The 13,492-nt window shown below is 36.2% G+C and overlaps 2 protein-coding genes across 3 annotated transcripts in view; one reads left to right on the top strand and one right to left on the bottom strand.

Moving 5' to 3' along the window:
* Positions 1 to 9,802, top strand: part of cacna2d2a (calcium voltage-gated channel auxiliary subunit alpha2delta 2a) — a 228,055-nt gene extending 218,253 nt beyond the window's left edge. For both annotated transcript variants that reach the window (XM_039692870.2, XM_039692869.2), the window contains 6 exons: positions 1,362 to 1,414; positions 1,500 to 1,555; positions 1,640 to 1,763; positions 1,852 to 1,961; positions 2,389 to 2,471; positions 3,672 to 9,802. In XM_039692870.2, the coding sequence (XP_039548804.2) occupies positions 1,362 to 1,414; positions 1,500 to 1,555; positions 1,640 to 1,763; positions 1,852 to 1,961; positions 2,389 to 2,471; positions 3,672 to 3,779 (534 nt within the window). In that variant the 3' untranslated portion in view covers positions 3,780 to 9,802. The remainder of the gene's footprint in view (positions 1 to 1,361; positions 1,415 to 1,499; positions 1,556 to 1,639; positions 1,764 to 1,851; positions 1,962 to 2,388; positions 2,472 to 3,671) is intronic.
* A 145-nt stretch (positions 9,803 to 9,947) lies between these two features.
* Positions 9,948 to 12,364, bottom strand: abhd14b (abhydrolase domain containing 14B). Its single transcript, XM_039692315.2, has 4 exons — positions 12,307 to 12,364; positions 11,919 to 12,152; positions 10,565 to 10,806; positions 9,948 to 10,368 (listed from the first exon to the last, which is right to left on the bottom strand). Exons 2-4 carry the CDS (start codon positions 12,133 to 12,135, stop codon positions 10,189 to 10,191), a joined length of 639 nt encoding a protein of 212 aa, XP_039548249.2. The 5' UTR covers positions 12,136 to 12,152; positions 12,307 to 12,364; the 3' UTR covers positions 9,948 to 10,188.
* Between the last annotated feature and the right edge of the window lie 1,128 nt (positions 12,365 to 13,492).

Genomic DNA, 13,492 nt, shown 5'->3' with positions numbered 1-13,492 from the left:
GGATGGCTGGGATAAGACGATGGCTATACATTTACATACAACCTAATAATCGGTTCATAATCTGATCCGAATCTCAGTCGGACACGTGAACAACTCAGTCAATCTAAATGAAATACGATTAAATTAAATGAAATCGGGCTGGTGTCAATTTTAAATGCTCTTTTAAATATTAAATATTTGCCACGTAAACATTTGAATTTGAAAACACCTCGCACACATGTGTGGTACCATTGTGTGTGTGTTTATTTACATTTTACGAACTGGAAAAGACTGAATATTTGCTAAAAAGTTTTCTTCGGAATGGATGCACATGTAAATGAGTATTTGGATTGTTGCAAAATTTTAAGGTACATTCTGTATAAACAATACGTTTGTAATCTGGATTACAGAATGTAGAGTTGTTATTGTTAACTATTATTAAATTATATCAGAACCATTAAAAACTGAAATAAAGTAATAATAGAAAATAAAATAAAGTAAAATATACATATTAGATGAAAAACTTAAACTTAAAAAAACTTACATGAGAAATGCTGCTTTGGCAACTAACTAAAATAAAATAAGTTGAAAGCTAAATGGAAATATAAAAAAACAATAACTTATAAAAATGACAAAAGCACATATTACAAATCATTTTATTCATAGAAATAAAATAATAAAATATATATATATATATATATTATATGAAAAACTTAAAGTATATAAAAAAATAAATCTAAATTGAAATATTAAAAAAACTAATAGAAATTACAAAATCACAACAGGATTACTACAGAATTAACTTTTAAATATTTTGCATTAATTGAAATAAAGTAATAATAAAATAAAAAATATAGATATTAGATGAAAAACTTAAATGAAACGTTGACTTTGGCAAATAACTTAAGTTTAATATTAAAAGTACTAAAAAAATAAATAAAATAGAGCTAAATAGAAATATAAAAAAATAAATTAGAAAATAACTAACTAAATAAAGTAATAATAAAAGAAAATATAGATAATAGATGAAAAACTTAAATGAAATGTTGATTTTGGCAAATAACTTGAGTTGAAGTATTAAAAGTAATAAAAAATAAAATAAAATAGAGCTAAATAGAAATATAATTATTGTAACAATAAAATTGATCAATAGAACAATAAAATTGACAAAGCACACAACAGAATTACTAAAATTAAAATAAAAACTGAACATTTAAAAAATAATAAATAATGTAATAGTGTGTGTGTGTGTGTATATATATATATATGACCGAATGATTGGATGGATCGAGGGATGAATACAAGGATAGATGGATGAATAGACAGATAAAGATTGAGTTTGTATTTGGATGGATGATCAAATGTCATGTGTTTCCTCTCAGCCTACTATTGCTGATGTGTTAAATGTTGCCTGGTGGACGTCAGCGGCTGCCTGGTGAGTTTCCGTCGCAGTCAATTATAATGTCTGATCTCAATGATGTAGTAGCTTGTAAACACAGGAGTGTGTGTGTTGTGCTTAGGTCACTGCTGCAGCAGATGCTGTATGGATTCACCTATCAGAGTTGGTTCATGACAGGTGTGTGACGTTTACATTGATTTCTAAAAGGTCATTGTTTAAGGGAATCAATAAGACAAATCTGATGTGTGTGTGTGGATGTAGATGAGGTCGATGCCGAAGGAATGGACCACAGAGAGACCAGCTGTGTGACGGTCCAGACGCAGTTTTACTTCAGTAACCTCAGCAGCTCCTACAACATACTGCAGGACTGTGACAACTGCTCCAGGTCACACACACACACTCCCTTCATGCTCTCACTGTAGATTATATACTGATGAACGCTTGTTTTTTTGAAAAATGTGTCTGTTTTACAGATTAATTCATGCTAAGAGAATAAACAACACCAACCTGCTGTTTGTGGTGGCTGAAAGACTGTCCTGCAACTCCTGTGAAATAGAGAAACTGTCTCAGGTGGAGACGGAATGTATCCTTCAGCATAAACATCTGCTTTTCTAGATGAATATATTTTAAAATCTCATTTATTCATCATTACTCGAGTGTCCAGTGTCACACGATCCTTCAGAAATCACTCTGATATGATGATTTGCTGCTCATGAAACATTTCTGATTATTATCGCTGGTGAAAACAGTTCATGTTTTTGTGGAAACAGTGATACATTTTTATTCAGGATTCTTTGATGAATAGAAAGTTCAAAAGAACAGCATTTATTTGGAATTTAAATATTTTGTAATATTAACTGTCACTTTTAAACAATTCAATGCGTCCTTGCTGAATAAACTAATACATTTCTTCATTTCACATGTCATTTTTTTTGCTTACAAACCCCAGACTTTTGAATGGTAGTGTAAGTTTGTTAAAAAGACATTCCTTAACACCCTCCCTTTCTCAGACAAAGAAACAAACACATGCGAGTCAATGGCAACAGCCCGGTATAGAAAAGGAACCACGAGCTGTTTCGACTACAATGTTACAGTGCGTACACATTCACATGCTTCCACTTGTTTATCCAAAGAAACATTCTGTCTATGGATGGCATAATACGTTCTGTAATTCCTGCTCACAAGAATAATATCCATAATGTATAACCAAGTAGCATATAATTAACAAAAATATGAGTAACATTTCCGTAAACCCTAATGCTCAAACTAATCATCTGGTTTGAGTAGAGCAAACTTAAATGAAACAAATTAGTTAAACTTTTAGGAGTACTCACAACTTTCTTTTCCTCTTAAGTTCACAAAACTGACACATTTTAAGTAATCTGAATTGCTTTACTGTTTTGAGTTTTATGAACTTGTTCCTTTTAATTTAGACAAACTTAAATTTAACTGAAACTTCTATTTTCCAGCATGCTTGAGAATAAATGCTAAAATCAAGTGTTATATAATATTTTTTTGTGCAAGATTAATGTTAAGTGGGAGATTTAGTAGTGTTTAATGTTTGATATTTTAGTTTTATAGGGTTCTATATTTACATTTATTCATTTAGCAGACGCTTTTATCCAAAGCGACTTACAAATGAGAACAATATAAGCAGTTAAACTAACAGTAGGACAACATACATAAGTGCTATTACCCCTCAGATAAATTCAACAGGTTTTTTTAGTACATATTGCTGTATTGCTATGTTATGCAGTTATGATGTAAAAGCATTCTGTTACCGATTAGCTGGTTAGCACTACTGATTTAGCCAAGTTTCCATTACTAAAAATATTTAAGTTGAGACAACATGATAATTTTAAGTTAAATGTATGAATTAGCTTACTCAAATATTTCAAGTTAAGAACAATTAAAATGTCTGAGTACAAAATAAAAATCGTCCAGTTCTGCTTATCTAAAACATCTTAAATATTTTGAGTTTTGACAACGTGAACACTTGCAATATTAGACACTTCTCCGTTCTTTTTTACAAACTGAGGGAAATTATCGTCTGACATCTGCCAGACATAGACATTAAAGTCAACATGAAATCAAAATTCACCCTTTTTTTCTTCCTTTAAAACATTTTCCTGATCTTATTGTGTAAGTTTCATCAGTGAACGTTATTCTGAAGGAATATATCCAAAGTAATGCAGTTTGCGAATGTGATTTCATGTTGACAGTTGTACATAAACCCAATATTATTTTGGCATATAACAGAGTATTAAACAAAGCACATGTTTCTCTCTTGCAGGAGAACACATCAGACTGTGGGCGGGGTCACTCGTTCCGCCCCTCCCTCCTCACTTTACTCCTCCTCCAGCTCCTCCTCCTGTCTGTTCTGGCCCACCCCTATGTTTAACTCCATCCTCCTGTCCTTCTCTCCCTCCTTCTCGTCTCCTTAATTCCGCATTTCTCCTTTATCTCCCCGTTGCTCTAGTCATAGGTATTTTAAAGGGACTTCCTTCTGCCCTTATATGGAAGCCCAGTCGTACTGCTTCATCCACTTAGCTTCACGGGTTGTTGCTTAGTGACCGTTGCAGAACTTTGTCCTCTCCTGCCAATCAAGAGCATTTGTTGGAGGAGCTAAAAGTGTCTTCATGAAAACAGGAAGCTAGCGATGAGAAACCGACGGCCATCTTGGAAACGACGACGTGGTGGAAAATGACACGGACTGTTCCCTCCTGGCTTCGTGGCCGTAAACGGGGTTGAGTTTCGTTTGAGTCCACCTCTAAAGGGGAAAGGTCATCCTCATCTTCATCCTGTAACCCGTGTCACGAGGCTACAGGACATTCTGACGCCGTCTTGCTTCCGGTAATAAGAAAATAACCGAGTATGTGCAGAATTTTAAGTGATTCTCAAAAAAATGTGAGTATTAAAAACATACCTCCATATATTAGGGTATTTAATGACAAAGGGAAGACGATAGATGTTATTTATTCAATTATCATTTATTTATTTATGCACTATATCTACTTCTTGCCAAAATGAGACTTGTTACGTGGTCGAATTTTTCTAGCCAAATTAGGAGGTAGGAAAACCACAGAAAAAGAAAGTGAAAGTGAAATAAAAGCAGTATCACACCATTCCTTCATCAGTCACAAAGGGCTTCATATATTTATTATTTCTATGTACATCACTACCCTGACCCCATTAGGTTAGGCTTTTATTTGTGGAAACTTTGAAACTATATTAATGCCTCAGTTATATAATATTTGCAGCTAATATGTAAAAGCATGGGTTCATTTTTAAAAGACTTGTTCGCTCAAAGATGACACTTCTGTTTGATTCATTTACCCTCATGTCGTTCCAAACTTGTTTTTTTTTTTTGTGGAAACACCGAATGAGAAATATAAAAATCGGAACGATAGTGACCATGACTTTCCAGCTCCAAAAAGACAAATAAAGTACAATAAAAGTCCCATGAAAGCAGTCATGATCAGCTATCATATGAATAACAAATCAAATGGACTGCTTTTATTGATCTATATTTTTTTGGAGCATGACAGACACGGTCACTGAATGGAAAACATGTAGGTGAAGATGAGATTTTTGATGCATTGAAATGCAGTATTTTAGCGATGATGTCAGTTTGCAGTCTGTACAATTCTGTCCTGTACAGTTTTTCACAATCTCAGAATGTCGACATTGCATTTGATCACAACACATGCTGTTTGTTTGCACCATTTTTTGCACTGATGGATTTTAGTCGTTACCATGATCTTAGTCAATGTGATCATGTGATATATATATACATATAAGGCCCAAAACAGCATTTTGAATCTGCTCTTTCGTATTTGCATAGAGTTTTGTTTCTAATATCTGTCATGATATTATCGTTTATGATGAAATGTTAGTAATGCGATGAAAAACCCTTGTTTTGGGCCCTCTATCAACCTTCTTTTAGCTGTGCCTTGATGCACTTTATAGTGGACAGCAGTGACCATGGTGGAGATCGAGCTTCACCCTCAGTCAGTTCAGTACGAGTTAAAGTCTTTCACGGGCCTTAAAACGTTAGTCAAACAGGTTGTGTTCGAAATAGAGTACTAGCGGACTGCATACTGTATTCTTCAGGCTACTCTTAAAAAATACTCACCAATGTTTACTGGTGAACATGCTATGTTCTGGTCACATGACCTCAATATTGAGCATGTTTAGCCATGGCCGGTAAAGAAAAAAATGTTATTTTGCGTTTTTAATCCGAGTTTGTGTTCAAATGATGAACTGATCAAATAAGTCAAGAGTAGGGTTGGGTATCGGTTGGGTTTTATCCGATACCACTACCTACTCTGTATTTTTTAAACGGTTCTTGAAACGGTACTTAAGGCCCCGTCCACACTACTGCGTTTTCGTTTAAAATCGGAGAATTAAAACGAATACGATCTCCGTCCACACCAGCGTTTTATCTGCGTATTAGAAATGATCTCCGTCCACATTAAAACGACTGAAAACACGGATCACGTGACCATTCACCAAAACTGGGCATGTGCGTGCCGGTGTAAACAGTGATTGACGAATCAGGGAAGGATACGTCATGACTGATAACACCCAATCATGGGGCCAAGCGTCAGCCCCTGCGTCAGCGTTTCGTTTTGTCCCGTCTACACTAAAACGCCCTCCGGAGATTCAAAACGCAAAACGGAGCTGCAGCGTTTCCAAACTTCTCCGTTTTAGGTCTTCGTTTTTCCCGTTTTAGTCTGGGCGGGAGGTGCAAATTTAGCAAAAGGTTTCCGTTTTTAAACGAAAACGCAGTAGTGTGGACGGGGCCTAAGAAAATTAAACCGCACACACTTTGTCAAAAAATAGGCTAATACCCCTTTATTTACAGGGGCAAACTGGACACAATATAAACTTATATCTTTAAACAATATAAATACGTAGCATATATTAATAATAAATAAACCAATATAAAATACATAATATCAAATAATAAAACAATATTGTATCAAACAATATAATAATACTGGAGATAAATAGAGATTACTACCAGGGTAATCTAGTACCGAAATGGCTACAGGTTCCCTTGTTTTGTCTGCTTCAACCAGTCATGTTAGTTATCTGGTCATTTTAGTTACGCAGCGTTTAGCTTGGCGAGTTTGTTCTCTTTTGTTCCCACTGCGTCTTAGCTACGCAGCTTTGAGTAAACCTATGAAAGAGAACGTCTCCGGTTACTGGTGCGTTCGCTGCCGAAGAAAGAAATCTGAGGAGCAGATGATGCGCGCGCTATAACATGATGACGTGAGCGTCAAGGCGGCGCGAATCGTGATTCTATATGGGCTTCAGACAATCGTTCTGAAGAGTAATTTTACACGTGAAATGCAGACAAACCTTGGAGCGTTTTGTCTTCGGCATCTTCATTAATGCCCTCGCTATCAGCAGACGTTCTGGGAATCTCCCGCATGCCCGCAAATTAATTAAAATCTCCTGGAATCTAGCGCGAGCGAGCCAGAGCGCTGTATAGTGCACGCACTACGGAGAGGCAGAGAGCGAGAGACTTGCGTGTGTGCACTAGTGTTGTCACGATACCAAAATTATTGTTTCGATACCGATACCAGGTCAAGAATCTTATTCGGTCAGAATCTTAATCTTATTCTTATTCGGTCTGGTTACTACCGTTTACGTCAGAGCACCGAGTTTCGGTACCCAACCCTAGTCAAGAGCGATATAGTTGAGATAATCAAAGTTGATTTTGTTTCCAGTCATTCATCACACTGGAAATGGTAGGTCAATTTGAGTGCATTGCATTGTGGGAATACAGCATATAGTATGCTATTCCGAACACAGCCAGTGCCTCCAAACACGTAACCTGACTGGCATAAGGGAATGCGATTTATCTTTTTCATTTTGAGTATTATTGAGCCGCAGTGTTTGCCATACCCTTCAGCTCCATGCCTACATGTACTAAAATTTGACAAGCACTTTATGCATTTAACTTCAATCCGAACCTCGCTTGTTCATAGTTGCACGTTTGGCATTTCAGTGGCCACCACCTCCAGAGTAAAGCTCCATGGCAAGACGTGACCCCTTGGCTTGTCTTCGAAAGAGCTTTTCGCTTGCTGATAGTCGTGGCCAAAGTTGGATCATACTGCTAAGTTGCTTTTGAGTTTTGGTAAAGTAGGTTTTGGAGTTGAACCGACTGCTCTACGTAACCTCAATCCATCATAACAGAGGATGTATTCACACATACTTCCCTGCTGTAGTTTATTTGTCCAGTGTGTGAGGGGAGTGAGTGTTTATCTGTGTATGAAGGTTTGCTGATGGTTGAGGAAAAGAATCAATGTTTGCTGTTACGTGAAATAACTGAAAAATTGAGAAAAAGTATTTCGAGAGTATTGTCATTGTTGGTGTTGAAGGAATGATCCGTGTCAAACGAATGTCTCAAATCTGTCTGTCTTGAGGCAAAGCCTGTTTTATTTGCCTGTGCAATTTAAAAAGACAGCACTTAACATGTTCAAAATCCCCTCTATCTGTGTCTGTTTGAAAAGAAAAGATCACCCGAAATTTAAAATTCTGTCATCTTTTATTCACCGTCGTGTCGTTCTAAACCCTCATTCTTCTGTAGGAAACAAATGTATGGAAAGGACATATCCATATATGACTTGAGGGTGAGTAAACGAGAATTTATTTTGGGTGAACTATTACTTATTTTCTCGTTATCTCATGTAAAAGCTGCCAGGATGCCATGTATTTTGTACGCACCATTTTTTGAGAGGTGAGCGATGTCTGATGCTCGTGGACACGATTCTTTACATTGTTTTTCATTCACCTTCAGAACTAGTTGGTGAGGTAAATATGCTAAATGTTGTGTTAAGAGTTGTACATATCACTAATATCTGAACTTGAATGCAATCCTGATCCTCACACTATCACATATGACTGTTTATAACCCACATCCGGATGGATTTATGAGTCCATCTACAGTATCAATATATATATTAGACCCCATTGATACCTATAAATGGAAAAACACAAATTATGAAATAAAAGGTCATATGTGATTTTTAAAAAGACTGTTTAAGCCTTTGGTCCCATATACCTTAGTGGCAAAAACCGAGGCGTCGGTATGATAATGCAAAAGTAAAGGGATAGTTCACCCAAAAATTAAAACATTTACTCACCCTCAAGGTTTTCCATTCACGTTTAAAGGGTTTTCCAAGTGCCATTCAAAAGTATAGTTAAATATATCAACCGGGGGTTTTAAGCTCCTAAAAGGACAGAAATGCACAATAAAAATATCATAAAAGTTGTCCTCATGCCTTGTGTAATATATTTCAAATCACTGAGAAGTTTTTATTCATTGGAAAATGACTCCTTAGCTCTCCTGGAAGGCGTGATGGTGAGTAAAATGATGACTTAATGTTCATTTCTGGGCGAAATATTCCTTTAAAAAGTACTTTACTGTTGAAACCTGTTAAACGGCTAACGTGTACCTCTTTCTTTGCCTGATTATGGAAACGGTCTACGATTTTACTTCATATCAGGGCAAAGAGCGCTCTGAAAGTTGGGTAAAATGCCTTGTTCTTTATTCTGGTGAGTTGGTTCAAAAGTTCACCAGACGTTTTTTTTTTTTTTTTTTTATTATTATTGTATTTTATTTTTAGGGGGGAAAGTGTGTAATTGTTTTAAAACTGGAACACTGTCGATGTACAGGGGCACTGAACTGCCTGAATTAGCGAAACACATTTTGGCAAGACCCTGCAATTAAATGATCATGAATGTGTCGGTCTTGTGTCACAATTCCAAGTACACTGTGGAACAAAAGTCCTTGTTTTTAAGTGGTCTGAAAGATTTGCTTTTGCCAAAAAAAAAAGAGAAAAAAAAGTATTTAAAAAGAGAAGCTTAAAAGAGGAAGCAGCTTGCGCAAGGGGAGGGGCCTGATGTATAACCCACCCACTGGGAGGAGTCATTAGCTCAGACCCTCCTCTAGCCCCTCCCCCTTCAAAGCAACATCATCGTAGGCGCGTTTCCATCAGCGAGACGTGTGTATGTGATTACGTAGTCTTTAGTCTGGTGTTCCGTGACAAATGTGTACAAAAAATATATATTAAAAAAACGTACAAAGGAGAAACTGAATTTAACATGAGTGAGGTTTTAAAATGTATTAACGATTAAAAAAAATAGAAACACAATACTGCTGATAATACTCATGACTTGAGGTCTGAAATCATGGTGAGCGTTTTTTTCTTTGGTTCGTTTATTGGATTGTGTGTTGGGGGCTCAGTGCCTCGTCTCTGGGTCCACGTTGCTCCATTTTTTTGTACAGACAACAACAAAAAAAGACCAGAAAATTTGTAAAATATTGTGTCTGTGACTCCTTGTAAAATATTTTCAAATTGTTTATTACAGAGAATCAGTTATTAAATAATGTTCATATTTTTCACTTCAGTGCATTGTGTTGTGTTTATTTTTCTGGTGCATTCAACATGTTATAGAGGTTCATCAGAAACATTGTCTTTGGTCCCAATGTTAACGTGTGGCACCACAATACTGTTTTAGTTGCAGTTTCTAATTATCTGTCTTTTAAAAGCAGAAAAGTTGAAAAATTGCACTATTACAGTAGTCATAAGTAGGCTATGTTGAGCGGGATTTAAATGCCAGGCGTCCACATGAATAGCTTTGCAAATAAAAGCACAAAAAGATGTGATTATGCAAAGTTGCATAGCAAAAAACTGAGTGTTTCTGACACGATAATTCAGTTATAATTAAATGTACTTCATATTGGTTATGTAATTAATGTTTAAACTTTTACTGTATTAGGGCTTTTAATACGATCACAACAACTGTAGGAAGTCGAGGATTGCCTTATGCCAGGTCTCTGGATCATCGAGGTAACAAGGATGCCCCGCCCCCTTCATTACCACCACCTTGTGATTGGGTAGATGGCTAAGGTTGCTTAGCGACGCTTCCCCAAGCTGAGTGTCCTGGTCTCCATAAACTATAAGAGCTGGAGTCTGTGCAGGTACATAAGGTTGTAAATCACACATTTGTACATTTTTAGATAGATAGATAGATAGATAGATAGATAGACAGATAGATAGATAGATAGATAGATAGATAGATAGATAGATAGATAGATAGATAGATAGATAGATAGATAGATAGATAGATAGATAGATAGATAGATAGATAGATAGATAGATGTGTCACCTGTATGCTGCTGTACTGCTCTGCTGAGATCTTCTCTGTACAGATAGGAGCTACAGGGATATAGGCCTTGACCTGCTCCGAGTGCTGGACGAGGAACGGCAGCGAGTACATGCCACTGAGAGACGGGCTGATGACCACCACAGGACCCATGTTCAGACCCTCACACACCTGTCTGAGGAACACACCTGGAGCCAGCTGACCCACTGGAGCCGGGGCCGGAGCCGCCTTAGACTGACCCAGGCCTGAGCGAGCAATGACACAGAAATGAGCCACTTTAGGAGGAGAGACAGCAGACGATGATCAAGTTAGTGAGAGAGACTAAAGGTGTGTTCACACTCGGCATGTTTGGTTGGATTAAAGCGAACCCTGGTGCGATTGCTCTGTTAGAGCGGTTCGGTTGTGTACACCAAACAAGAGGACCCAGAACAACTGAAAAGATAAGTCCAAACAACCCTGGTGCAGTTCAAATTAAATAAGAACACAACACGGACCAAATACATCTAAACGAACCAAAATTTGTAATACATATATTTTATTAACCATATATACTAATAATATAATAATAATAGCGAAGAATATATTTAAATAATTCCTTTTATTAACAAAAAGTATGTACTGTATGGTTATACCATGATACACTTATGGTTATTTTTGCCAGAACAGTACTTTTGTAAAAAAAAAAATATTGGTAACGCTTCCTTTTACAGTCCAGTACTTACCTAGAAAGTACTGGCTAGTATAAGGTAATTACATGGAACAGGGGTAGTACTAGTTATTACCCAGTAATTGTAGTTACTAAACTAAGTACATAGTATTTACATGGGTAACTGGACTGTAAAAGGAAGCGTTACCAAAATATTAAGTATTTTATACATAAAATAAAAATAATTTTTTTTTTCGTTACATAAAGGCAACTGAATGCTATAGTTAAATATATAATGATAATAATATTAATTCATTTTTCTATATAGCCATAATGACAAATAAATAAAAAATATATGAATATGTTTACATTTTACAGAAAGTAAAAAAAAAATTGACGGCAGCACAGTCATAAGACTTTAGTTATGTTCCGTGCTAATATTATGGAACATAAATATGGTAATTATAAGTACCATTATTATCATCTGATGATAGAATCAATCACTGACCGTGGACATCACAGTACCATGGGGTAGCCTATAACCTAAAGTCGCCTACCATAGTATTACCATCTGATGATACAATCACTGCACCATGTTATACCTTAAAATACCATATTCTGATGATATTACTGTACCATGTTATACCATAGTATTAGCATCTGATGGTCCCCTCATCACTGTACCACCATGGCAGTGTACCTATGGCTCACCTGGCAGGTCTATCGCCACAGCTCGGTATCCCGCGGCCGCAAGAGTCTCCAGAGTCCCGATCTTCAGCCAGTTTTCCGATGAGAACCGGATCCCGTGCAGCAACAGGACGCAGAGTTTGCCGGTACCGCTCGACGGAAGCGCCTGTCGGTAGAACAGCGTCTGATCTCCGCAGATCTCCACCCGAACCGAGCCTTCTGACATCTCCACCGAACACATGATGAGTGAGAGAAACTCTGGAATAACAAACAGGAGCAAAGGTCACCCGCAAAACACTTTTGCAAAGATTTATATTAACAAACGAAGTTACAATATAACGTGTTCGAACAATTTTGTTGGTTAAAGTTCAATGATCCACCTATGAACCTGAATATAGCTTAGTTTTTGTACCAAAAGTAAACTACGAGGACCGGAAGACTGTCAGTTTTACCAGAGTGACACACTGACCTCTAGCGGCTCTGTGGACACTGACAACCTTCAGAAATGCTAGCAAAAAAAACAACATTTACCTCAGTACATTTACTAGTAGCACAGCAGATTTTAACCAGCTTTATGCTAATTATTAATTCAAGATTAATTTATTCCTAAATGACTGAATTACAGCCAGCTTTTAAGCGTTATTTGTTAGCCTACTAAATACATTATTTTTTTAACATTTCATGCATTAGCCTGCAATGTGGCTAGATTGTTTTGGCCTTTTGATTATTTTGGAATATATTTGGTTTTTAATTTTGGCAAATTGCTCATATGTTGCTTTTCACAAGTTTTCCATTAGTAGGCTAATGAAGGAGATTGGAAAGTAAAACGCTATTTCAGGGTTGCCAACTTTTGCATTTAATTAGCTTGCCGTCATTTGCATTGACATGCGTGGTGAAAATCGGTTCCTGACGATCCAAATGAAGCAATCCGATCTCAGTGCGTCTTGAGGGCATTCATTTGCATATGGTTTTCAAGTGTTAATGGTTATGTGATCAGATCAGATCACCTGGTTATATACAACCTGTAGGCCTAACAGTCTGTTAATGGGACCATACATTGTGTCAAATAGCCCTCTTTCGTTTGTAAACGAATCTTTTAAGTGAATGTGAATCGCTGTCATATCGTATTTGTCTAAGCATAAGCATATAACAGGCTAATGTTTAGCTTCATAATTTATTTCATTTAAAATTCTTTTAATTTTAAAAACAATTTCCTTTAGGGAAAATATAGAAATTGAGATAGATTTTGTCGTAATGTGTAAGGAATACAGTTTTTAATAGAGCATAATAAGATTAGTTTTGGTTGTGACAAATTCTATGACTGAATGATTTACTCATAGACTACTGTAATATATAGGCCTATATATATATATATATATATATATATATATATATGATCAATAAGTGATAGCCACGATTCAACTAATTTTTAATGTAAAAAGTCAGTTTAATGTAATTTACGTTGATATCATCCAAGTTGATTGTACTTTAAAAAAAGAAATCAGTGGTGTCTTTCAAACAAATTAGATTGAAAGAAATCCATAACAGGATGATTATATAAGAACAAATCAAGTCACCTTCATTTATAGCGCTTTTAA

This window comes from Pimephales promelas, chromosome 8 (genome assembly GCF_988280905.1).
Source record: "Pimephales promelas chromosome 8, fPimPro1.hap1.1, whole genome shotgun sequence".
NCBI classification, from domain to species: domain Eukaryota; kingdom Metazoa; phylum Chordata; class Actinopteri; order Cypriniformes; family Leuciscidae; genus Pimephales; species Pimephales promelas.
The sequence above is the reverse complement of the archived record's forward strand: the minus strand, read 5'-3'. Positions and strand labels throughout refer to the sequence as shown.